General features: G+C 37.9%; 4 protein-coding genes across 7 annotated transcripts; 2 read left to right on the plus strand and 2 right to left on the minus strand.

The window, feature by feature from the left end:
* The first annotated feature begins 4,824 nt into the window (after positions 1-4,824).
* LOC308089389 (Rieske domain-containing protein-like) lies at positions 4,825-12,481 on the plus strand. Of its 2 annotated transcripts, none has more exons than XM_080434080.1 (5): positions 4,825-5,150; positions 7,576-7,673; positions 7,777-8,034; positions 10,542-10,576; positions 11,392-12,481. In XM_080434080.1, the coding sequence occupies exons 3-5, from the start codon at positions 7,794-7,796 to the stop codon at positions 11,683-11,685; spliced, it is 570 nt and encodes a 189-aa protein (XP_080290206.1). In that variant the 5' UTR covers positions 4,825-5,150; positions 7,576-7,673; positions 7,777-7,793; the 3' UTR covers positions 11,686-12,481. The 2 variants fall into 2 exon arrangements, with proteins under 2 accessions (XP_080290206.1, XP_080290205.1); XM_080434079.1 differs by having other exon boundaries at positions 4,825-5,145.
* A 462-nt stretch (positions 12,482-12,943) lies between these two features.
* Positions 12,944-16,631, plus strand: gtf2h3 (general transcription factor IIH, polypeptide 3). 2 transcript variants are annotated; one of them, XM_080433269.1, is made up of 13 exons: positions 12,944-13,206; positions 13,789-13,868; positions 13,961-14,067; positions 14,172-14,302; positions 14,624-14,686; positions 14,812-14,841; positions 15,132-15,160; positions 15,245-15,319; positions 15,410-15,463; positions 15,645-15,713; positions 15,816-15,951; positions 16,062-16,098; positions 16,187-16,631. In XM_080433269.1, the coding sequence occupies exons 1-13, from the start codon at positions 13,197-13,199 to the stop codon at positions 16,254-16,256; spliced, it is 891 nt and encodes a 296-aa protein (XP_080289395.1). In that variant the 5' UTR covers positions 12,944-13,196; the 3' UTR covers positions 16,257-16,631. The 2 variants fall into 2 exon arrangements, with proteins under 2 accessions (XP_080289395.1, XP_080289396.1); XM_080433270.1 differs by lacking the exon at positions 14,624-14,686.
* Positions 16,632-17,194: 563 nt separating this feature from the next.
* psmd9 (proteasome 26S subunit, non-ATPase 9) lies at positions 17,195-19,369 on the minus strand. The gene is made up of 6 exons (XM_080434503.1): positions 19,220-19,369; positions 18,422-18,521; positions 17,919-18,112; positions 17,664-17,765; positions 17,465-17,553; positions 17,195-17,375 (listed from the first exon to the last, which is right to left on the minus strand). Exons 1-6 carry the CDS (start codon positions 19,346-19,348, stop codon positions 17,348-17,350), a joined length of 642 nt encoding a protein of 213 aa, XP_080290629.1. The 5' UTR covers positions 19,349-19,369; the 3' UTR covers positions 17,195-17,347.
* Positions 19,370-20,317: 948 nt separating this feature from the next.
* Positions 20,318-25,362, minus strand: LOC308088102 (rab5 GDP/GTP exchange factor-like). Of its 2 annotated transcripts, none has more exons than XM_080432456.1 (9): positions 25,129-25,362; positions 23,546-23,730; positions 23,294-23,418; positions 22,708-22,859; positions 22,528-22,597; positions 22,288-22,429; positions 22,072-22,166; positions 21,683-21,939; positions 20,318-21,570 (listed from the first exon to the last, which is right to left on the minus strand). In XM_080432456.1, exons 2-9 carry the CDS (start codon positions 23,713-23,715, stop codon positions 21,163-21,165), a joined length of 1,419 nt encoding a protein of 472 aa, XP_080288582.1. In that variant the 5' UTR covers positions 23,716-23,730; positions 25,129-25,362; the 3' UTR covers positions 20,318-21,162. The 2 variants fall into 2 exon arrangements, with proteins under 2 accessions (XP_080288582.1, XP_080288583.1); XM_080432457.1 differs by having other exon boundaries at positions 23,546-23,742.
* Positions 25,363-26,070: the final 708 nt, after the last annotated feature.

The raw sequence follows: 26,070 nt of genomic DNA on the forward strand, positions 1-26,070 counted from the left end.
GTGACTGCCTGTATAAAGTATATTTATGAGGCAGAAATTGAAAATGAGGCAGTTTGTCTAGTTTTCCCTCAAATTATCAGACAATCAAAGTCAAACTGTTAAAACAATACTTGTATAACTAGCCTATTTAATCTTAAAATTACATTGCCATTATTTCAAATAAACGTACCTTTAGCGGCTGGATTCACAAAGCTTGATACGTTGCAGTAATATTTTTCATAAACACTGCCTTCCGTCTCTCAATAACTTCTGCCAGTATGATGGCCAATAGCAAGTGACCGTAATACTACCACACTGTACTGTTGTGGTGGCAAAAAGAGTATAACACACTGGTATGTGGTTGAAATATGAAACTGTCTCAGGATGAAGCCGGGGCAGCAACGTGCAGTAAGGTCACACATTGCATGAAAGCAGCAAATATGATAAATATAGCATGAGGCTCAAGCAGCAGTTGCTTCTTTGGGGCTGACAGCTGCAATAGTTTTAACTAGGACATTTGTAAGGGATTAGAATGAAACTCCACATGTATGTACTGTACATGACAGGATCACATTGGGTCCAGAGTGATTTCTAGCCCTGACAAGGCACATACAGTGTAGTGACCTGGCCCTTATTACATTTGCTAATTCATTCATGTATTTTTTATTAATATAGGCCTAGTCCTATATTTTCAAAGTTATTTATTTCACACATAGCCAAATACAGTCAGTAGCCTCATAGACATAGTGTGGCATTCATAGGCTACAATAACCATGACAAATTGACTCTCAACATATTAATTCCCAAATGAATTAAAACAACAATAATTGTATAATTCCGAAATTTACACTGTAATAGTTTAGTCTCAAGAGATGACTTACCCATTTAATCCCTATCAGTTCTTCTTGGTCGCGTAAGAACCAGGGAACTTAAGACACCTGGCAGGTTAGTGAGCCTGTGAGGTAGGCTACACAACAACGCCGTAAAACAAAATGCATTAAATTTTCATAAAGTTGTGGTCTTCTTCAGTAGTAGCCTAGTGTTTCCGTACACAGAGAACATCTCCATAACGACGACAACGGGTTTGAGTGGACGCACTGTTTCCCGCTGTGTACAAAGACCAATGAGCGACATGAGGCAGCAGCTATGGAGGTGCGCTCGATATCCGTCCTTTAACGCACCGGGGCTCCTAGAGGCGGTGACATTTCTGTCATTTTCACTTCAAGTGATACAATAACCAGCCAGGTAAGTGACGGATTACACTTGATAAAGAACGTCAATTGACAGCCGATACATTTCCTAACCTCAGCACTGGAGAGACTAATCCCAGAGGGGCTTATATGCCCACGATAGAGTTAAGACAATAAGCTTAAAGTAGGTGAGATGGCCCCATCAAGAAATCCAAGTCACCCCATATGTTACAAGGCTTAACATATGGGGTGAAGTTGTCTGTGAATTGTGAAATGCACTGAAACACTTTTTACGATTATCTCATGCCTTGTCATGAATTGTAATTGAAAAAAAAAGATATTAGGCTAAATTGAAGGTGATAATAATAATAATAATAAAAAGTTAAAGCTCATTATTACTATAGACTCGACAAAGTGTTAGTTCAGGGGCCACAATCTCTCCAGCACTTAAACAGAAATTATATTTTCAGGTCGGTCGGGATACCATAGCCTATGTATTTTTTTCAATCAGAGAACGGTAACAGGACAGGTGGGCATGGGCACCAAAACCATCTGGGCACTAGGGCCCACTGGCTAGTGCCCACTCGTCCAGGTGCCCAGTTATCTCCACCCCTAAGTGCCCGCTCGTCCAGGTGCCCACATGTCCCTTGTGCCCAGATGTTTTTTGTGCCCAGTTGTCCTGGTGCCCACTCGGTCCAGGTGCCCAGTCATCCCAAAAAAGATGGTGCCCAGATGTCCCTATAGTGCCCACCTGTTTGTATTGAGAGAAACCCTCTGGTTTCTCTCTCTCTCTCTCTCTCTCTCTCTCTCTCTCTCTCTCTCTCTCTCTCTCTCTCTCTCTCTCTCTCTTCCAATTTCCCTTAAAAAAAATCTTGTATGAGTTTTCGGAATATAGAGCTACTTTCAATACTTCAATATACTGTTCTATTGTATTGTTATTATTTATATATAATAAAAGGTTACAGAAATAATAATAATAATAATAATAATAATAATAAAAGGTTACAGACAGCTGCCAAAAAAACTTTTAATTAAACTACTACAACTATGATAGTTTTTTTCCCCACAACTTTTCCAGAGTGACCAATTAAGTGCCAAAGGGCTTCAAAAAGTATATAACTTTTAACGATTTAACTGTATAATCTATCTCAATAAAAATATAATAAACCTGACTATAAAAACGTGTTAAAAGTGATTTAAGCTCTCATAGCCTACATAATGAGCAATATAAGAAATATTTTCTATTAATGTAGGTTTCACAAAAAGGATGGGATTGTATTGTACAGCACATGTTTCATTGGGGACCTATTGAATGTAACACACAACACTGACGCTTCCTTATTTAGCTCCGTTCCGGTAGCAAATATAACACATCCGGTTTCTGAGCTAGCAAATATAAGGTTTCCGGTTGCCTTCAAAGTAAGAGCATCGCATTTAATGTTTTATGAAAGACATACATGCATTTCGAAAAAGACATTTATACAGTGGTGGAAAGTAACTATACATGTAATCAATTACTGTACTATGCATTTTGAAAAATACACGTATACAGTGGTGGAAAGTAACTAAGTACTACTCCACTACATTTCAGAGGCAGATATTATACTAGTTACTTGTTACTTTGTATATTTTTGATTATAATTACAAGACCACTTCAGCCCTATTTAAACTTTGGAAATTTGAAAATAGCCGATCTACAAGCAAAATATTTTTATATTTATACAAGACCACTTCAGCCCTATTTAAACTTTGGCAATTTGAAAATAGCCGATCTACAAGCAAATATTTGTATATTTAATTACATTTTGATACCAGTACTTTTACTTAATTACATTTAGAATTCAGGACTTTTACTTTTGCAGAGTATTTCTACATTGCAGTATTGATACTTTTACTTAAGTAAAACATTTTAGTACTTTTTCCACCACTGCATTGATGGATGTATTTATAAGAATTAGCCTACGCCCTAACAGGTCGTTATTGAAATTGGCCTTTCATCCACATTCAATGGGCACTTAGCACATTTTCCATACACCCATGTTTAACCACTGTGATTAGACTGTAAACAGGTTTCAGATTTAAATTGGAATGCCAAAGATGGCAATCCCCTTTCTATAAATAATAATAGTAGCTTGTACAGGTGTAACATGTGGGGGGTTTATAAACATATTTAACAATACAATACAGTGTGTGTGTGTGTGTGTGTGTGTGTGTGTGTGTGTGTGTGTGTGTGTGTGTGTGTGTGTGTGTGTGTGTGTGTGTGTGTGTGTGTGTGTTTGTCATGGCATGGTGTTTTTTCCCCTCAATTTCTTTAGAGCACAAAGCCCAAATACCATTGAATATAATATATATGTATATATATATATATACGTATATGTATATGTATATGTATATGTATATGTATATGTATATGTGTGTGTGTGTGTGTGTGTGTGTGTGTGTGTGTGTGTGTGTGTGTGTGTGTGTGTGTGTGTGTGTGTGTCAATGCAACAACTACAGTTGTTAAAAAACAGTTTTGTCTGAATCCAGCCACTGTAGTCCACACACTAAACCTATATTTTCTACAGAGGTTGTGAATATTTGATTGTTAGGTTAGTGCATCAATGATCTTGTTGTACAGTATGTTAAAATGTTTTGTTGAAATGTATATACAAAAAATCTGTTATTTCTAATTATGCTGCCGGTATCGTGTATCGGTATACCTTTTTTTTACACCTTAGTGCCGCTTAGCGGAGAGTGTGGCTGTGTAGAGGGGGTCTCCCCGAACGCGTGCGTACCTCAGAAGTTCCGGCACTAAGCACCGTCTCCTGTCCAGTGTCCAATTTGTATAGGCTATGCACTGAAAAGGGCCCTTTTCTGACCCTTGACCTCACTGGACGGCCCGCCACTTTTTTTTACACCTTAGTGCCGCTTAGCGGAGAGTGTGGCTGTGTAGAGGGGGTCTCCCCGAACGCGTGCGTACCTCAGAAGTTCCGGCACTAAGCACCGTCTCCTGTCCAGTGTCCAATTTGTATAGGCTATGCACTGAAAAGGGCCCTTTTCTGACCCTTGACCTCACTGGACGGCCCGCCACTTTTTTTTACACCTTAGTGCCGCTTAGCGGAGAGTGTGGCTGTGTAGAGGGGGTCTCCCCGAACGCGTGCGTACCTCAGAAGTTCCGGCACTAAGCACCGTCTCCTGTCCAGTGTCCAATTTGTATAGGCTATGCACTGAAAAGGGCCCTTTTCTGACCCTTGACCTCACTGGACGGCCCGCCACTTTTTTTTACACCTTAGTGCCGCTTAGCGGAGAGTGTGGCTGTGTAGAGGGGGTCTCCCCGAACGCGTGCGTACCTCAGAAGTTCCGGCACTAAGCACCGTCTCCTGTCCAGTGTCCAATTTGTATAGGCTATGCACTCCTTTGAACAGCATCTATCAATTTAGATAAATAATTAATGTTTTAAATCCGTTTTTGTTACACAGAAACATAATATGTGATATATAGCTTCGTTTAAATGCTTAATTTATAGTTTTAATGTGCAAATGAACCGTTTTTCAATGGTTTTCAATGGTTTCTTTTTACTCTAGAGGGTACTCTTATTCTGAAGAGATCGTCCACCGGAAGTCTTATATTTGCTCCGTTATATTTGCTGACTGAACACTGCTTCCTTATTTATTATCACAAGAGATCATTTTCAGTCACGTTGACGGTAGTTCGCAATACTATTTAAAACGTGTCCACCTATTATACTAATTCCGTCTGATAGATATTAGGAACTCTAGCATTCATTTGGATCATTTTGAGTGAGATGACACCCAAAGTTCCGTACAGTTAGCATTTGCTAACGGTTAGATATTAGTTGTCAAGTTCTAGCTCATGCTGTCATGCAACCAATGTTAACCAAAGATACTACATTTAAATTGGATAGAAATTACATTATCACGGGATGCAACCAGTCTACGCGAGAGCCTAATGTATTGGCCTAAAACAGTTAAAGGTAGGGTAAGTGATCTTTTTTGGTATTTTTTGTTGAAAAGTTTAAAGTAGGCCTACTATATTCCGACAGTAATCATTGCTACAGAGCGTTTACTTTGTTCGGTCACAGTCCAGCTCTTTAGTAAACAGAATATAGTACATTTTCAGGTAGGTGACAAAATTTAAGCCAATCAGGAGAGAGCACTGAAAATGCATTTTGTGTTTAATAAAGAGCTGGAGAGACAGGGAGACTCCTTTTACTGAACAAACACACTATAGCAATGAGTACTATCAGAATATATATAGAGCTATTTTTTTTTTCAACAATATGTTTATTTATTTTCTTTTACACACATTACAACAACTTATAATGCAATAAAAAATAAACAGAAAACAAAAATGAACTTTTACATTAAATTATACAAGACAATTATTGAAATGACAAAAAACAAAAACAGAAACAAAGACAAAAGAAAAACATACATAGGCATCAACACTACTCCTCTCCAGATTCTTCCATTAAATGTGGCAGATTATTATTTTCCATGTATTGAATAAAGCAACCCCACACCTCCTGAAACATCTCTTGTTTGTCCTTAAGTATGTATGTGATTTTTTCTAGAGGTAGGCATAAAGACAATTCCCTGAACCACTGTGCAATGCTTGGTCTGTCCGGCCTCTTCCAGGTCAATGCAATTACTCTTTTAGCTTGTAAGAGACAAATGTCTATGAATATTCTATCACTACGCCTAATTCTTTGTCCAACTGGATAGAGGCCTAGCAGGAAGAACTTAGGTTCTGGTACAATGTTAATTGAAAGTATCGTTTGTATTTCCTGCCCAATCTCCCTCCAAAAGTCCTTCAATCTTGGGCATGACCATAAGCAGTGGAACAATGTGCCTCTATCTTCACCGCATCTGGTGCATAGGTCTGGGATATTGTTATTAAACTTATTGAGCTTCACAGGTGTGATGTACACTCTCATGAGCCAGTTATATTGAAGGAGTTTTAGGCGTGTATTCCCAGTCTGGGATTGAGCCAGTTTACAAGCTGTACTCCATTGCTCCACTGTTAGGTCCTCCTGTAAGTCTGCTCTCCAGGCATTAAGCCTATGCTCAGAGGATTCCGGAGAAAATGACATTAGCAGGTCATAAAATTCTGATATTATTCCCCTTCCGAATGGATTTCTAACCAAAACTCTCTCCAACACAGATAAGGGAGGGGCCAGCATGGAGTGATCCTGGTTAGCTCTAATAAAGTCCCTCAATTGCAGATATTTGAAAAAATGGATGCGAGGAATATTATTTTTCGTGACGAGTTCTTCAAAAGTCAGCATGCTCCTATTAGCACCAAAAACATCCCTCATTTGCCCCACTCCCCTATCAGCCCACAATTTGAAACCCCCATCCGCTCTCCCTGGAACAAATTGTTTGTTACCCCAAATTGGACTAAAACGGGAGAGGCGAGATGGTTCGCCCAGGTGTTTGTTTACCTCATGCCAGACAGAAATCATAGTTTTAGTTATGGGATTGTGTGTATTCTTCTTTAGGTTCTTAAGAGTATCTGAATAGATATACGTAGGGAAAGGTAACTTTAAGGAACTTGACTCCATATCCCTCCATGCTGGTGCATTCTCCACTGTAAAATAGAACATTAGAGTTCTCAATTGGGCCGCCCAGAAATACCACAACAAGTTAGGACACTGTAATATATAGAGCTATTTAACACTTATTTTAACCAAAGTAAATCACTTTCCCTACCTTTTAAGTATAAATAACATTGTGAAAATATAAGTTTAAATAAATATGTTCAACGTTTTCCTCATCAAACCTTCATTGATTTAGATATGGCTGCTTCTGGTTCTGAAAATGCACTCTAGCATTGTGTACTTTTACCTGACTTTTACATGTCCAACATGTATTAAAGCTATTGGAATGAGGTAATTGGGTTAGGTCTAATCGTCTATATTTATGATAATGAAGCAAAGGGAACTCAACTATATGATAAATGCGACAGATCTTGATCACATGCCTTTAGAGGTAATGTATTGATTTGCGTGATGTTTGGACAAAATCTGTAGGAGTAATATAAAAACAATCGGCCTCCTGGTGGCGCTATAACAGGCCGATGTGAAGAATTTGGGGCAGAGATTCTGCTCTGTCTGTGTTCCAGGGAGTGTGTGAGCACAGTTTCACGCTGATTGGTCCAACGGTGCCAGAGATTAGCTGTACACAGAGGACGGACAGAGGCGAAAACATAGTCTCTCTCGGCCACACCTGGTGGAGACAAAGAACAATAGTGAAAATATTGGGATGCAACTAATATTTCTGCCATACTGAGCAGCAGATTTGCATTTGACGTTTATCTTTGCCTTCTATGGGTTAATGAATGTGAGTGTGGCGTGCCTGAGCATACTGCTGCAACCATACGTATTCACCTGTCCCCTGTACAGACTACCTTCAGAGGCCGGTCTCTTCCAAATGGGACCAGAGATGAGGGCTTTTCTGCAGGACACTGAGTTGGACATTTGAGGATGATACACAAAAGAAGGTTATTGAATTATGTCTGCAGAGGACAAAAAACATTATCAAAACATTCCTTTCTTGTTTATCTTAACCCTAAATTTACTTTAAACTGTCACCTCAATTGCCAGGAATCCTGTTTAAGGAAATGCTCAACATGTCTTCTGAGGAGAGGATTCCCCAGACGTCTTCTTCTTTCTCTTCTTCCCCATCCTCCTCCTGCTCTCTTACCTCTGCCTCCTCTACACCTCCCCCTTCTTCCTACTTCATAGGAAAGAGAGAAGACATAGTCCAAGCAAGGCATGTGACTAAACTAGTGAACGGATGCAGAGACGTTCTGGTTCTGTACCACCAGGGGGAGCTACATGCTATGGACATGCGTTGCTACCGTAAGGTCACTGGGAGCTGGGTGATGCCTAAAACATCTATGTCTGGGTGGTAATGTGGGTGGATACAAGAAGAGTGGGCACTAAGGAAGAGTGGACACCTTAATGTAAAATTGGCTATTTTGTCCAAAATGTCAAAAAATAAAATATTTGAAAAATGCCTGGTCTTAAGTAATGTAAAGTATACATGATGTGAACATGCATGGTACATCATTATCAGACTTAATGTTATCCTTCAACTTCTTGTTTATGCCCCAAAATGACTGGATAACCAGGTTTTGTAGCAATAGTCTGTTACAATTGTAGAAATGTTAGACCTTAATTGTCGAATGTTTAAGCATGTTATAATGCTGTGTACTTTACATTACTTAAAAACATTTTCCAAATATTTTATTTTGTAACATTTTGGAAAAAATAGCCAATTTAATACTGAGGTGCCCACTCTCATATTACCGTGTGGGTGACATCTATCTATCTATTAATTCACAAAACCTGCGTCACCAGGCTTTCCACCACGGAAGAAAGCCTGGTATTCATTCTAAAACTGAGCCGTGTGATCCGGTTTAGGAAAAATACATAAATTGGGTTCCGGTGGTGGGTTCCGGTTGGCGTCGCATTGTTTTTGTTCCCCACATAATGCGAATCCATTAGTTTAGTCTCGCTAGTCACGCTACGAGTTAGAATAAAAGCTGGATATGATATACTGTACCAATTATTATACCAAAAGAAATGAAGAAATTACACCAAACTAAACAAATTTTAAACTAGGGGAATCATTTTTGAGGTGCACGGCTCGCTTGGTTCCGGCTACGGGTTCCGGCCAGTGGTAATTTAGTTCTATTTTCTTTTTAAATTATTTTTTTATGGACATATGTTTCAAAGAGGATTTATACTGTCTTCTTACACTTTTATTGCACTATTACCACTTTAGTTTCATCACATGATGATGTTTTCTATATTATGTTATATGTGATCTCTCTACGCCCCAAGCTAATATTAGCTTGGAACAGCTCTTTGAACTGCCGTCTTTTTAGCACACATTGTCAGCTAGTGCCGAAAAAAAGTTAAATCAACTGACATTTGTCAGTGACGTGAATACAGTTTATTTTGGTGTCAAAGGCTTGAAATAGACAAGTTTTATAGCGAGCACCTCACCTGACTTGGCGAGGAGCCCACCACTTATGTCTACTGACAACCTTAAAGGCTCACTTTATTGAATTCTTACCCTTATAGATCCTAATTTTATCATAATAATCCTGTTGCTTCATGACGACTGACAACCAACCAACATGTCTACAATCTATTTTGGCTCCCTCGATAGTTTAACCTTTCAGTGTTAATCTGACACAACTATCAGACTATCCATGATGGATGGCAAGACTGGAGACACCCGTCTATGCTTTGTTGAAAATGAGATGCATCTCTCTATCCATCTATCTGTCAATCAACCCATTTTCATTTCATCCATCTATCCACCCATAAATTACATCTTTCCAATGCCTCACTGAACTCATCCCTCCCTTCAAGAACCAACAACCTGATACCATGTTTCTGAAATAATGATATCAGACACAGGCCTTTGATATTTTTGCCCCAATTACATTCACCCATCTCTTTTTGGCGCTATTAATCCTTCTGCTTCCGTCAACAGTTAGATTGTTTACTGTTGATATTTGGTGTCGGGCTCAAACATGGGGAATTCAAATCAGGCCTTGCTATTTTTGTGGAAGAGGAAGATTGGACTATATCCATCTTGGAAGTAGATTTCTTGGGTGCCATCCAATTGAACGACCTCAAACAATCGGACCAATGGTTTCAGAGAACCTAAAAAATATCTGTCATCCTAGATACGCCCAGAACAGACAGACACAGAGACATAGATTTTGTCAATTAATAGAAAGATGACAGTCCTAATTTTCCATTTTCCACATGAGTAGTAGAAATTAGCTTGTTGCATAGGCACTCTGCGGCTAAATGACAATAGTAGCCTCGCGTGGCCAGACAATATCACACGACACACTGCGTGGATATTCTGCCGAGGGCTAAAGTGCATGCAATTTTGCAAAGGCAGATTCGTCTGGAACCAGGCTATGGCAATAGTTGACTTGAGTTGGTTGACATTTCAGCATTATTGCAGGTTCGCAAAGATTGTTAAATAGAGCTATACTCTGATTGCAATCAGCGTTTGTTCAGTAACAGTTGTCTCCCTGAGCAGTGATTACTATCAGTGATTGATTACTACCAGAAAATAGAGCATAATCCTTTTAACAAAAAAACGTGTTGTTATAACCAAAAAATATAACTTTACATCTTTAAAGACACTGAATGATTTTGCTGTTGAACTTTAGGTAGAATACACATTTTAAATCAACTAAGAATTTAAAATTGACTCAAATTTTAAAAGTGCTATTATTAGTTAAAATCTAATCTCTTATATCACAAATCTGAAATTTTAAATTAATAGAGGATGATAGAGGAATCACTACTAAATTATTTATTTTTATTAACAGATGCTGGTGGACCATTACAGCGAGGAGACATTGAGGTGAGCCAGATATATTATAAGCACATTCCAAGTCGGTCAGATAGGCGGTTGTCCAGAACCGCCGATCCAACCGATACGCCCATATATAGACATAATGGAGATATGGTTGTCTGGAACCGCCGATCCGACCGCTATGCTCTACAATGGACCAAATAACAAGCCCCCTGGTATGGGGCTTTTTGTTTTATCCTTTTATTTATTTTTGGGGCTTTTATGCCTTTATAGATAGGACAGTGGACTGACAGGAAATGGGGAGAGAGATGGGGAGTGACACGCAGCAAAGGTCGTCGGGAATGGGATTCGAACCCGCGACACGCTGTCAGGCTGGCATGGCAGCCTAGGGTGCCTGGACCGCCACGCTGCGGCCCAGGCCTGTTTTATCTTTTTAGCATAACCTTTAACTATACTACCTGTACTGTTAACAAACCTGATAATAAAGATTTCAATCAATCAAATCAATCAATGCCCATATATGGGACCGACCGACTTCGGCTTACAACACGCAGGGGGCTATTTTCGCTATTTTTGTACAATAAAGAATAACACAGGGTTAAGTGATTAATAAAAATAAATAATCTATTACAACTGTTTATTCTTTTATATATAAGAAATACAATTACAAATAAATAAACTGCTTCTCAATTAATCGATTAACCTACATGAGCAAGATTAAGAGGATTTAGAGGTTCTAAATGTAGGTTTCGATATATCATTTATTGGGAAGATCAATAATGCTGTATTAGTAATATTAGTAAAAAATAATTTGTCTATCTTCTTTTTGTTTTTGTATTATCTATTTCGGGTGCTCTGCTCAGGAGTTTGATGGCCGCATGTGCATTGTGTGTCCCTGGCACAAGTACAAGATCACATTGACGGAAGGAGAAGGGCTCTACCAAGCCGTGGATGATCCGACAGCCAAACCCCTGAGAACATACTGGCGTTCAAAAGGCATTAAACAGAGGATTCACAAGGTTTCAGAGGTCAACGGGAATGTATATGTAACACTCAATGACTCCAGTGAGGTCATTGAGTCAGACACCTACCAGACTGACAGATATACAGCCAAAACCCAGGCCAAAGAAATAGCCAATCCCTCTAAGATTTTGTAATATTTCTTTGCTTATTTTCTTCGCCAGGCCGAGAGACTAGACTATGTCTAAAAAAGACTATGTTTTCGCCCCTGTCCATTTGTGTGTTGCTAATCTCAGGCACTGCTGGCTTGATCAGCGTCATGTGACAATGAGCATCAAAACAGGGTTTTGATATTCCATACTGTTTGCCTGTAATTGCTTCAAAAATGTGTCTTCTAGAACGCCATATAACATGAACACAACAGTCAATCAACCCCAAATTGGAATCGGATGTTGAGGGGCCTCTATAGAGCGCCTCTCCAAAAGCGCCCATCACTTCTGGCCATAATGGGCACCAGCACCACAAATGTGAAAAGCTGAACCATATGTCATGCAAATATATGTCATATATATGACATCTGGCTGCCACCCAGCCTGGAGAAGACCTAAGTTCAGAGGAGAACCCTTTTCTAGTTGCAACTGAAAGCAGTTTTATCTTGTGGTGGCTTTTCTGAAACTTTGAAATCTTTTTTGATTTTTGCACCGTCTATCAGCATTTGGCAGAAAAGATACTGTATATACATAGGGACAAACTATGATGTTCCAGTGATCAGCTTATAACATTTTTAAAAGAATTGCTAGGCTATATTACAGTATGTTCTTGTCAATGAGGTGCATTTCAATGTGATTTTCCAGACTTAAAAAAGCTATTACTGCAAATATATATATATTTTTTACTAAATAGCAACCAAAATACTGTAGGTCTTTTTGTGTCATGTGCCAACACAGGTTCTCAAATGTAAAATAAATAAAGTATTTGTAATTGATTGTATTATTTATTGTATACTTGTTTTCTGTATTAGGCAATCAACCAAAAGTTTGAAAGAATAAGATAAACCCAAATAAAAGCAAAATTATTCTTAAGATATACTATTCGAAGTTCAATGCAGAAGTGGTGCCCTGTTCTATTCGGTTCCTCCCATAGAGTTATGGTTCCTCCAGGCTTCAAGCTATGTCTCAATATATATATTGAGATTCTCAACTTTAAACAGTTGAACAAGGTTGTAAACTAAAATATTGACATATTGGGTCCTTCACATGGATGTGTGTTTTCGAGAAGAAATGGCCAGCAGGCGGAGCAACCATGTCAGGTATCTATTTACAATTCATACACAGTTAACAAAAGAAAACAAAAACAAAAGTCTGATATCAAATATACAAAATACAGTCAGGCACTGGACAGGTCATCCATTTACGAGCGGTCCGACTGACGTCATCAAGTCGCCTAGTGGTGACGTTCTCAGACGCGCCGGTTGTGTTTTGTTCCATGGTTTTGTTGGAACTTTTCTTTTGGCGTGATTTGATTATCAAATGTATGTGTTTTCACATTTCATTTGCCGATATTTGAACTAAAGTACCCTCTTTCAAGAAATACAAAGTATGCTTTGCATTTCTAGCTCTCTGTAAAGCTTCGATGCCATGAAAACTATCACAGCATCAAGAAACTAACCAGCATCACTCTCGACTCCTTCCAAGTTTGTCCTCTCGATATGGCAGCGGGTATGCATGTTAAGTATTGGCGATATATGCGTAGTATTATAGAATGTGACATATTCTGGTGCAGGTGCCTGTTCTCCAGTGGTGGAAGAAGTGCTCACATTTTTTACTTAAGTAAAAGTATCAATACTGCAATGTAGAGATAGTCTGTTAGAAGTAAAAATACGGTTTCAAATGTATAAAAATCTTTTGAAAATAGCAGATCTACAAGCTCACATCTGCTATTTTCAAATGGCCGAAATGTAAAGGCTGAAGTGGTCAATGTATGTTTTGTAATAGTAATCCAAATCTACAAAATAACTAGTAAATACGGTTTTCATCTAATTGTAGTGGAGTAAAAGTACAATATTTGCCTCTGAGATGTAATGGGGTAGAAGTAAAAGTATTGAAATTTGTAAATACTGAAGAAAGTAAAAATACCTCAAAATTGTACTTAAGTACAGTACTTGAGTACTTAGTTACTTTCCACTACTGTTCTCTGTGCTGATTTTTTTAATTCAGATAGCAGTAGATTACTAGTAAATGCTTGACGAGTGATTGCATTGCAATATGGATTAAGTCATGTCATCTGTGATTAACCTGCAGAGGATGAGTTCAATCTACTTGTCATTGTTGTGGATGTAAATCCCATATGGTGGGGCCAACAAGCTCAACAAGAACCGGAGGTAATAACACATCCTGTCAAGAATTGTACATCTTATAAACACCAAGGTTTCTAAATGTTGAGTAAAAATCTGTACATTCCATCTCCTTCCAGTTCACCCTGTCCAAGTGTTTGGATGCTGTCATGGTAGTTGGTAACTCACACATGGTCATGTCCAGGACAAACAAATTGGCTATTATTGCCAGCCACTGTCAAGACAGGTGACTTCAGCACACTTATTTTTTAATTATAATTTCAGAATTTATGTCAATGTTTTATTCATTTTGATGCATATCTCCCCCATCTACTTCTCGTTATGTCCCAGTTACTTTCTGTATCCCAGTGGTGGAGATGACCCTGGAGATATTCTAGCCTCAAGTGGGGACGGGAAGTATGAACTTCTATCAGTTGCCAATAACCTTATTGCTGAAGAGATAAGGAATGTCATGTTGAAAAGTGAGTGCCAGTCTGTCATTTGTCATTTTGCCTGGGTAAATTTGGCTTAAATTTGAAGTAGCACAGTTCACAGCATATTGGTTCACCACTGTTAATTAGCAAGAACAGCTTCAAACAACTAGCTGTACCAAAGACAGGATTTAGATATAAATTACCTATTTCAAATTAATTGCTTGATGGATTCATATTGGATTTAATAAGTGTAGTTTAAAATAAATAAATAAGGCATGGTAAGTTAAATTAATGTGTATCAACTAGCTCAGTCATTTTTAAGTTTGTCAACGCCATCTATTTTTGATTATGCCAATTTTGTCTTTACAGCCGAAGTACAGGGACATTCAACTGATACTTTATTGGCTGGATCCCTTGCCAAAGCACTCTGCTGTATCCTTTCCCCACAGATTTATGTATTCTGTTAGGTTGATGCATTACAATAGGTTTCAACATTGATCTTGGTAAGCCACATCAACTGGCTTTTCTTTTCTTTTTTTTTTAACCTAAACATTCAGATATTCACAGAGTCACAAAGGAACTGGAAGGTAAATAATACTGTGTACATCTCAGTTTGGTACATGTAATTATGTTCTCCAATACTGAAGATCTGTGGTTAACATAAGCGGGAGAGTATTTCATGTGTTGTTCAACATACATTACACCCGTTGATTGTGAATATCATAAACCTTTGTTTGCTACCCAGTTTATTATTTTTATATAGAACAGATCTGCTATAAGAAGTAAGAACCCATGGTTGTAGGCCACCTACAAAAAGACATCATCACTATAACACTTATAGTCACAGTCTTTCAAATATGTATATTCTTTTCTTTAGCTGGACAAGAAATGAAGTCAAGAATCTTGGTAAGCCCTAATGAGAGATATAATGATTGCTCTCATTTCATTCATATAATTTTGTACACAGGCTCAGTATTCTTTGCTTGATAGGTGGTAAAAGCAGCAGAGGACTGTGCTCTCCAGTACATGAACTTCATGAATGTGATTTTTGCTGCTCAAAAGCAGGTAACATATATTCAAACTTACTTCTGTCATACGGCTTTGCACTAAGATTCTGTTCCGTTCCACACATTTTCTTTTTCTATTTTGTTTTAGAATATCTTGATAGATGCCTGTGTGCTAGACTCAGACTCAGGTCTTCTTCAGCAGGTAAGTTCTTCTATTCTAAATGCAGATCTAAGAATCTACTTAGCATTACCTGCAATGTGTTAAGGGCATTTAGTTAACAGAAACATCTACTGATGCTCTTGCTTGTATGGTTTCACATCCAAGTGTTTCTTATGCAAACTTCACAGTCATGTCTTCCACCATTCATTTCTTCTCTCACTAGGCTTGTGATATCACTGGGGGCTTGTATCTAAAAATACCACAGAAGATTGCCCTAGCGCAATACCTGTTGGTGAGATTCTACCCCAATGTTATGGTTATGAGAATGTTAACCTTATTTCCATACTGGGAAAAAGAAATTGGTTATTTATGAATGTTATTACTGTTTGAATAGTGGGTATTTCTGCCTGATGGTGACCAACGCTCACAGCTGGTGCTGCCACCACCTGTACATGTGGACTACAGAGCTGCATGCTTTTGCCATCGTAACCTCATCGAAATTGGTTACGTATGTTCAGTGTGTTTATCAAGTGAGTGTTTTCTCTTTTAAATAGATAAACAAAGAATGTAACAGATGTACAGTATATCAAATACATGTATATAGTGATTGTGACGTAACATATTCCTCTCTCATCTAAAGTATTCTGCAGCTTCAGTCCCATCTGCACAACTTGCGAGTGAGTAGTTTTTATTTATTCGTTCAGCATCATGTGTCAAGAAACTGCTTGAATGTTCTTTGCATACAAATATGTTTTTCCTCCCCAGGACTGCCTTTAAAATTCAATTGCCTCCAATGGTGAAGTCAAAGAAGAAGAAGATCAAGCCATCCGCCTGACTACTTATTTACTATTATTATTTACTATATTACTATTTTTATGATGCTGTTTATTATTTCTGATATTAATATATCATTTTGTTTGTAATATCCTACATATGCTTTTAAGGCATTAGGGGGACTAAATGAAAAATGTTGACTGACATCCATCCAACTCAACTTTGTTTTGTCAAATATGCTTACATCCTGCATTTTTGTATTCAACTTTTTATATTATACTGTATATTGCCAAAACCTATTTATAATTTGTGCTTAAATATGCAGTATGTTTCAAAGTGATTAAATTGTGTACACATTCACTTACAAGGATTGATAGGGCATTATCTGGCATAACATTTGTATGACTTAAGTCAAAGCGCAAGCAATAAATATTGAGGCTGGAACCTGCGAGTATTTTATTTTTTCTTAAGTTTATGGGTCCACATAGCTGTGGTCAGCACCTCTAACACTGGTGCGTTTTCATGAGTTTTTTTTTAAGCATGATTCATATTAAAGCAGCACTAGTTTATTTTTTAATGAATAAAATGTAATTTTGTCCAATCTGTATGGTAGAGTATGTTAATACCTTATACAATTTGGGAGGTTGTATTTTGTCTCACGGCTCTATTGAGACATTTAGATCGTGTCAAACGTCATGTCTCACCTAGACAAAGGATCCGACACGAATGTATCCCGAGCAAACAGGCAGGCTCTATTAGCTCAATGGTACTTGCGCAGGAAACAGTGTTCAAATCCAGGGTAGAAGAGGAAAGTTACAAAGTGCTGCTTTAATCCTAACAAAGCTAGAAGAAATTGTGGCAAATCCATGACAGTTTTTTCTTTGTAAAGAAGATATACTAAAAAACTAAGCGGTGTTAATATCATCCAGTCAAAGGGTAAACGGCCTTTATAAGGATCAGCATCCTGTTATTAAAAGTAGAGAATTGTAACAAACATGATAGCAATGTGATACTTTATTTTCACACATCCCACTGAAAACTGTCCATTTATGCAGCAAAAAAATGTAAATGGTGCTTTCTGAATAGAACATGAAAAATTATTACTCTAGGTAAGAATAAGGAAAAAATGTTTCCTCGGTTGAAGTCTCACAATCACCTGTGGATGGGAACAATATTGCATCTGAAAGAGATGGGAGAATATGTGTGAATTGTGAGTTTGAATTGTCCACTGGTAAAAAAATATTAAGAATATCTATCAACAGCACTCACCCCAATAGACCTCTCCCTGACCATCGCTGTGGAGTCAAGGACATCTGAGCTCGTTGCCCACTTCTAATCACTATGACACGTAATGTTTTCTGTAGAGTAAAACAAATGTGCTGATTAAAATTGTACTTCACATAATGATTATAAATGAAATACAAAGTGATATGCAAAATGCAAGTTGTGGTTTGTGTCAATAGCATACCCCTTCACTGTGTTGGACAACAGAAGCAATATTCTGGAGGTTCTGAAAGTTTCCTGTGTTCACAGAACCAAATTCTATGACTTCATCACCAACTTGAAGACCCTGTGGTAGAAAAATAAAAAGCACGTTATGGAGATACTTAAGATGACCATGGCATGGGTAGCCACTTTTGTAACTGAATGTGATGTTACATGAGTGTAAAAAAGCAAATATCACATGTGCAACACTGGCTATGCTATTAAAAGCATCACTCACAGCTTGACAGGCAGGAGAAGCTTGTGTTACAGCATCCACTCTTGCAAAGGGAGAGGGTAGAGTAACTTCATGATCCATAGATTCAGCCTGTCCTAAGGCCTCATCCTTGCCACGCTTGGCTTTTTCTCCTGCATGCAGCTTGTGCAATGCATCTTCAATCTCCAGCATGATGGCCTTGTGATCATTCTGCAAGCCTGGTAAATTAAAAGACATACACTGAAGTTGAGTATGATATTAGTAGTCGGGGAAAAATACTAGTATTCATACACACACACACACACACACACACACACACACACACACATATATATATATATACATATACACACACACACACACACACAAATAAAAACATGGTCTCACATTTCATAAGGCAATTACAGTACTGAATTAAGCTTGCAAAGGAAATGGAGCAAAGCAATCAGAAGGGAAATTCCCACCAAAACAGTTGACAAATTAAAAAACATTGATCAAATTAAAGCTTTTTTTTTTTTTATACTTGCATGAAATATTGTGTCTTGCAGTTGTGATCTGGTACAAGTTAACATCATCTCGTGGAAAGCCTTCTGTGTCAACCAGGGGAGCTGCAACTCCAACACCTTGCTGCAAACAAAAAGGTGGTAACACTCACAAACATGTTTTTATAATGGTACTGTATATTATGGCAGTGGTGGAAAGTAGCATTTACTCAGTACATTTACTCAAGTACTTGTACTTAAGTACAATTTTGAGGTAGTTTTACTTTACTGGAGTACGTCCAATTTTACTCATTTTACTTCCACTCCACTACATCTCCAAGGCAAATATTGAACTTTTACTCTACTATATTTATTCGAAAACTTTAGTTATTAGTTACTTTGTAGATTTTGATTTTGATTACAAAACCACTTCAGACCTATGTAATTTAGCAATTTGAAAATAGCCGATGTACAAGCTCACAACGCGTTGCAAAGTGATGCATTGTGAGCTTGTAGATCTGCTATTTTCAAGTGATTTTATACATTTTACTTGTGCAATGGGACCTTCTGCATTAAGAGTACTTTTACTTTTGGTACTTTAAGTACATGCATGTTGATGCCAATACTTTTGTACTTTTACTCAAGTACATTTTTAATACCAAACTTTTTCTACAATAGGGTATTGATACTTTTACTTGAGTAAAACATTTGAGTACTTCTTCCATCACTGATTAATGCCAACATCAAAGCCAGTATCATAAACATATTCGTTAGCCTGTTAGCATAGACAACATTACTGACTCACTATCTAACAGAAATCTATCTGACGAAATGGAGTCTTACATCTTCCAAGACGTCGTAATAAGCTTTTATCTGCTCTTCAATTTGGTCCTTCTTTTTAACAAGATTTTTAACGTCATCCATTGTCATTTCAGATCTTTGATCATTGTTTTCCTCTGTCATCATCTTCATGGCAGCTCGAATGTACGAATCGCCCCGTGAACTACAACTACGGATGTTGCAAAGGTTCAAAATACCATAACAACGACCCTCTAGTTTAGTACAGCCGGCAACATCTTCCACGGGCCTTTAGTTGCCCTTAGAGGATGTTTTTTATATCTATATATATCTTATTTATATACATATTTTGTGTGTGTATGCATATACATACGCGCGCGCGCGCACACACACACTGTATGAATACTATATAGTGTGGGCTACACACATTTATTTTTGACATGATATATACGCTATATAGCTTAATGTAGGATGTCATTTTACAATGTACTTACAATGCAGAAATTAAATGAATTTCTCATTGTCGACCATGTGTATATAGACAATTAAACTTAAATTACTATTTGATGATTATGCACTTTGTAAACCCACATTACAATCCAGTTTTATTTATATTAAAGGTAACTTTGACTGATCTGACTGATTTTAAGAAATTGAATTATTGAAAAAGATTTTAATTCAGGATGGGCATTTTGAGAGGGCTTTTAGATTGTATTTCAGGTTGGTTCCAGGTAACCTGGCTCCGCCAGATGCAAAAAGCTGGCTTCACACACACAGGGAACCTGGTTACTCAATACCGCCCCCATCTGGCAAAGTCAGGTTAGGTTACAGGAGGATGGTGAAGACATTTAGCCAAGACCCCTGGTTCAGACTATAATCAAAATACGTTTGTGAATTTCTTGTTTTAAACAGATGTCATAGTAGTGAACCTTTAAAAAAAAAAGTTTCAGAAGCAGTTAACACAAAAGATATATTTATGCCAAGTGCCAAATATAGTTATATATTTATATATAATAGTTAAAACCCCTCTATTCAATTAATCCCATGCAACAGTAAAACTACTTGATTCAACATGTCAAATCCTTGAAAATGAATATAGATGAATTTATTAATTCCTATAATACACAAGACACTGAAAGTATCAAAACATACAAATCTATAAGTTTAATATTATGTTGATATAATCATGTAAACAGTCCTGTATTGTTAGATCATAACCTGGACTACGTTAACAAAAACTTCAACTTCACTTCTAGTCATTTCTTCATTAAACATCTGCTGAAGGCAACATCCAATTAACTATTGTGTAGCTTTGTAAAACTTGACTAAAGCATAATTATTTATTTCAGTGACCCAGTTTATAAATTGACATCTTAAAATTTCACAAAATTTCACAGTTCACAAAAGTCCATAAATAGGCACACTGGTTGAGAAAGTGAATATTCAAATCAAGCCATTAAGAATGTTTGATAAGTTCTGTTTGACCCGAATGCTTAACAATACTTAGTGAAAAGTATGGTTAAAGCACTATCTACAGACCTCTACCTTATAATTAACGCCAACCCACCTGGAATGTGCACAAAATACGAATTCTCCTTTAAGTGCAAATCTTATAACAGCAAAATATGTATACAAACAATTAGGCTAACATGAAATTGAAGTATCATAGAAAAATAAACGGTTACCATGGTTGTATGCACACAAAAGGCACAAAAATGGAGGCTCTTCACAATGTGCATTAAAAAAAAAAGAAATCTTTGCATTTAGCACTGGTTTGAAAATTGACAGCTTTGTTATGGTTGCCTTTTAAGTCTTGCAAACTCAGCAGTAACAGATCTTTTGTGAGGTACCGTGTCTTTTATATCTGGCCTTTCTCTGGAGTAATTATATATTTCTTGAATCTACTTCCGATGTACCCAACCTTCCCTAAAATAAAAAACAGTCACAGCCAATTACCAAATCAAGAGAGTCTCTTACCGTTAATACACCTAACAGTCTGTATCTAGTGGACAGCTATCTTGATCCCTGAGCACCAGCACTGACTCCTGCAAGGCTACATCTTGACCAGAGGATGAGCAACATTTTGACATCTCACATTCAGCTGTTATCTCTTTTTGGACTAGAACAGACTTGGCTATTGCATCATCCACTTGAGCCTCAACTGTTTGTTCCCAGTGTTGTAACTGCACTTTGAGAGCATCCATTCCCTGGTCCAGCTTCTCCTGTCTACCCTTCAGCTCATGCAGCAGATCTTGTGTTGCACTGGCGAGCCGTTTCCTCTCACTTCCTCTGTGAACAGAGGGAGCATGGCGCCGCAGCATGTAGCCTTCGAACTCCTCTGGACTGAGATTCAGTGCAGGCCCATCCAGCTTGTCAATGAAGGCTATAGCACAAGACTAAAATGGAATACCAGAACATATTAACAACAAACATGAATCATACTCAGTAGAAAAAACATTGCAGTGTGTTGGTCCAATAAGAGTTTCATTATGATTGCAGTAAACTAACCAAATTTGTGAAATAGTAGCCACTCTCTCCTGCCATTAGACTGTGGGGCAGGCCAAAGCGAATCACATATTGCATGTTTGAGTGGAGTCGAGGTGGGTTGGCCTTAAGCACCACATAAATTAGGCCAGACAGAAAATCATCAGCATTAGCCGGCTCTGAATTTGAAGTGGAAAGAGCTTCAAAGACGTGCTGACTGCATTTAGACACACACGCAAGCTTGTCCTGAGGTGCTCGTTTGGCATCCATCTCAATTATAGCTGTCAAAACAAAGGGCAGAAGACTTAGTAGACATGAAGCACAAGAATAAATTGCTGTATAGTATAAGTGAAAGGCATTATGGTCTAATGAGTATTACTTTTCTCACTTAAAGTATTGAATTTGAGAATCACCTGTTATAGCAGGTAGAAAGGGGTCAACTGCGATTGCAGTATTTTGATCCGGAAATGGTACACACAGCATCTGCGGAGTAACCCAGTTTAAGGACCTAGCAAATTTTGCGAGACATCACAAAAGTTATAACAGAGTACCATTGCATTGATGGCACTGGCATCAAAGATAAATGCTACAGGCAATGTTTTTGGCAGAGGAACTTATGTACAACTTGCCTTATTCTCTTCTGGAGAGCTAGATCCTTCTGTTCATCATCACAGCTATCATGACAGAAAACCCATTTGTGCAAACGAGTCATTATTAGCTTCTCTACATGTTCCATCATCTGAGAAACCTGAGCCTCAGTCAAACTCAAACCTGAAAGTAGAATACAAATACAAGTGCAAAGATTTGACATCTTTATAAGCTAATAGAATAGATTGCGAAAAGTGTTAAATCTGTTTGTACTCACTCACCACTAAAATACTCAGCAATATTCTGGTAGAAATCTTGCACAAGGTCAGACTGCTTTTGTACTGGTAGGTCCTATAAAGTTATGACACCATTCAGTCAGCTTTAAGGTAAGGCTTCATAAGTCATCTTGTGGTGGAATTATTACATTTATGACAATGAGAGAATGAAAAAAAGATAACTACATGGTAAGCCTCCATTGTATTGAGAAAAGCTGTGCAGCGGGACTGTAAACGCTGTGAGGAAGGGTTCCGGAGTAGCTTCAAGAAACCAGTGAAGTCTCCTAGCTCAAGGCTCTGGAAAGCTTTCGAGGCATTTATTTGGCTTTCAGAAGACTCTAAAAAGACAAGAAGAAATTAACCATGATTAGACTAGCCCACTTCTCTATACTTCAAGCAATCGCGTTCATGCAAATAGCAAGTCAGTGATGATGTGGGATATCTCTAAATGTCACAAAGTGTCACAAAGTCTGCACAAGTACACAGAAAAATACTAGCATGAGCTGTGACAAGCATCTGGAGAATAGATTAGATAGAATAGATTTTTTGATAACTTATTCCACAGTAGGAAAGCACTCTCCGCAGTAGGAGATGCTACACATGCACCACATTCTGTGGTCGGAATATGACCCTGGATTCAATTACAATACACATGGGTGCAGGTGTAAATATTACAAATGACAATGTGGAAACATTTTACTGTATGCTGCTGCCAACAACACCCTGGATTATGTTTAACTAAATACACCCATGTTTCTTGAGAAAGAATTACCTCGTTTTGGAGGTGATGGCCCACCCCAAAATAGTCTCCTCATAGTGTTAACTCGACGACCCTTCTCGCTACTTTTTTTCTCCTCAAATTTGGAGAAGGTGAGAGGAGTTCCTTCATTCTTCTGGCTACACAAAATGACAATTTTAGGAGCAAACATAATTTTTTTAGATACAAGCGAATTTCCCATTTGTAAAATGTCAACATCCAAAAGTTCAACATGATCAAAAATAAGATTTCATGAATTGGCCTTACCAAGGGTCTTGCCTCTGAACTTCAGCTTTACGGGCTCTCTCTCTCCAGCACTTGGAACAAAAGCCTTGCCATGCAGGGTTACCATAATAACCACATACATTCGTGCAAAGGAGTTCTGCCTGAGAAACTCTGATTCCTCTTTGCTTATCGGTCCACATTGTAGAACTCATTCCTCCTTGGCTCCCCTGATTCTCCCACTTGAACATAATAAAACATAAACCTGTAATAGCACTTCAAAACAATGTTATATTTATCTAAGTTGATCAATATTCATTTATGTACCCAAATGGAATTGGCAAATAATGCATGCATGTTTTTAATCAGTTCGATCACATTTTAACAAGATAAAACAGATGGCCACTATCCTTCCTAGCTGGTTTAGTAGATCAATGCCAGTTTGACCTACCATATGATGTACAGCTACAGCCTAGTTTTTGGGCGGTGTAGCCGCCCCTATAGGTGGGGTTGGGACACCTCATTAGTACACATTTGCTGTACTGTGATTGGCTCATTAGTACACCCCTAGCTGTACTGTGATTGGCTGACTCTATTGGCTGACTCTATTCAGCACTGTGATTGGCTAGCGAGACACATGATGACATTAATAACCTATAAATAGGACTATGCACTTTAAAAAAAACATATTTTTTTTAAAGTGAGCTTACATCACTGTGATGACCACTGTGATGACCACTGTGATGACCACACCGCCCACTTCACACTGGGTGTGATTTTTTAATCACATTTCTATGAATTCCAAGTTGCAGTGGTGTAAAGTAACTAAGTACATTTACTCAAGTACTGTACATAAGAACAATTTTGAGGTATGTTTTACTATAGTGGAGTATTTCCCATTTTCTGTACTTTACTTCTACTCCACTACAATTATTTGAAAACTTTAGTTACTAGTTACTTTGTAGATTTAGATTATTATTACAAAACATACGGCTATTTGAAAATAGCCGATCTACAAGCTCACAATGCTTCACATTTTCAAAAGATTTGTATACATTTGAAAACTTGTGAAATGGGACATTCTGCAATCTGCATAAGACTACTTTCTACTTTTACTTTAAGTACAGTTTGATGCCAATACGTTTGCACTTTTACTCAAGTAAATTTTGAACTCCGGACTTTTACTTTTAACAGAGTATTTCTACATTGCAGTATTGATACTTTTACTTAAGTAAAAAAATGTAGTACTTTGCCCACCACTGTCAAGTTGTTGCCTTGAAATGTGAAGCAATGCCTCATTTTTCATTGACACGTCACGTCCACAACTAGTAGGCATCATAAAGTCAAAATGCCACTATTAATTCAGGTGTACTACTACGGCATACTTATGTAACGCGTTTATGTAACGAAATAAACACAACTGTCAGCTAAAACCAATGCCGTATGTCTTTGTCAGCCTGTGTATAGTTGGCTCTGTGGCTGTATTTCAACTTAGCGTTGCCAAGTAGGCTACTGCTGCATACAAGCTGTTTAACTAACTTTCTTCATCGACTTCTTTATTTTCACTGTCATTGTCGTGTTAACAATCAACACAACTAACCGCAACCAACCAGAGTTAGAAGACTCACCTGTCAGAGTTAAATGTTGCCACTGCCTGACCTCCTTTCTTTGATTAGTTATTCTCTCAGCACTGTAAACACCCTCAAGGGATCTACAAACACTTTATACTCTAATGTAGGAAACCCAAAATCCTTGAGATAGCCCAATAATTACGTGTAGTAAAGGATTGAGTGTGAAAACAACACAGCTGACTTGAACTAAACTCCTAAAAGTCTTTAAGGAAATGGAAAGCAACGATCAGATCAGCTGCTTATGACGGTATGCTAATGTATGACTATGACCCTACCAGCGTTGCCAAATGTTGCGTGAGAAATAAGCCACCAGGTCTATGAAAACAAGCCAAAAAGAAAATTTTTAAACCTACTGAAAATAGCCTGTAGATCTGCTATCTTTTAGAAAATCTTGAGTGGATTCTTTTTAAATAACATTTTAACAACATAAATCTTGTATGGCGGGGTTCTGCAGACAAATATATATTAATTTGGTGGTCCTTGACTCCTTGACATGAAAATGTTGGAGAACAACATTTAGGAAGCAAGCCCAAAATAAGCAACTACACTTTAGAAACAACTAACGGAGGCCAAAAAAACGCAACCCGTAACTAGCAATGTTTACAAGCGACTTTACAGAAAATCAAGCACAAAGTCACTTATAATAAGCAGACCTGGCAACGCGGTGTATGACCCAACCGGAAACACCGGAAAAACTTGTCAGAGGGAGGAAACGTAGAGGGACAGGAAGCCCAGGCCCTCACATTTTTGCTCCCTTATTTATATTATATTATTTTATTTTTATTTAAATTTAATGTGGACGCACATTGCTGTTGAAAGCTCTGAATAAATATAAAAAGGCTTAAATTAATTGTGTTTTTTTTCCCCCAGCGCGAGCGCGTTGGTCCTTACATGCGAAGCTCCTCCCACCATGCCCAGAAGGTAACTATGGTAACAAGA

This window comes from Gymnoscopelus braueri, assembly GCF_963280865.1.
Source record: "Gymnoscopelus braueri genome assembly, chromosome: 7".
NCBI classification, from domain to species: domain Eukaryota; kingdom Metazoa; phylum Chordata; class Actinopteri; order Myctophiformes; family Myctophidae; genus Gymnoscopelus; species Gymnoscopelus braueri.

Coding starts and splice junctions, on each gene's coding strand:
- LOC308089389 (XM_080434080.1), top strand. CDS start 7,794: ATGCTCAACATGTCTTCTGAGGAGAGGATTCCCCAGACGTCTTCTTCT. Junction 8,035..10,541: donor TATGGACATGCGTTGCTACC/GTAAGGTCACTG, acceptor TTTTATTAACAG/ATGCTGGTGGACCATTACAG. Junction 10,577..11,391: donor TACAGCGAGGAGACATTGAG/GTGAGCCAGATA, acceptor TGCTCTGCTCAG/GAGTTTGATGGCCGCATGTG.
- psmd9 (XM_080434503.1), bottom strand. CDS start 19,348: ATGAAGATGATGACAGAGGAAAACAATGATCAAAGATCTGAAATGACA. Junction 18,113..18,421: donor TGCAAGACACAATATTTCAT/GCAAGTATAAAA, acceptor TTAATTTACCAG/GCTTGCAGAATGATCACAAG. Junction 17,376..17,464: donor TCAGGGAGAGGTCTATTGGG/GTGAGTGCTGTT, acceptor CATCTCTTTCAG/ATGCAATATTGTTCCCATCC.
- LOC308088102 (XM_080432456.1), bottom strand. CDS start 23,715: ATGAGTTCTACAATGTGGACCGATAAGCAAAGAGGAATCAGAGTTTCT. Junction 22,598..22,707: donor ATACAATGGAGGCTTACCAT/GTAGTTATCTTT, acceptor ATAACTTTATAG/GACCTACCAGTACAAAAGCA. Junction 21,571..21,682: donor GCTACTATTTCACAAATTTG/GTTAGTTTACTG, acceptor ATTCCATTTTAG/TCTTGTGCTATAGCCTTCAT.
- gtf2h3 (XM_080433269.1), top strand. Junction 14,068..14,171: donor GCCAGCCACTGTCAAGACAG/GTGACTTCAGCA, acceptor GTTATGTCCCAG/TTACTTTCTGTATCCCAGTG. Junction 15,161..15,244: donor AAATGAAGTCAAGAATCTTG/GTAAGCCCTAAT, acceptor TTTGCTTGATAG/GTGGTAAAAGCAGCAGAGGA.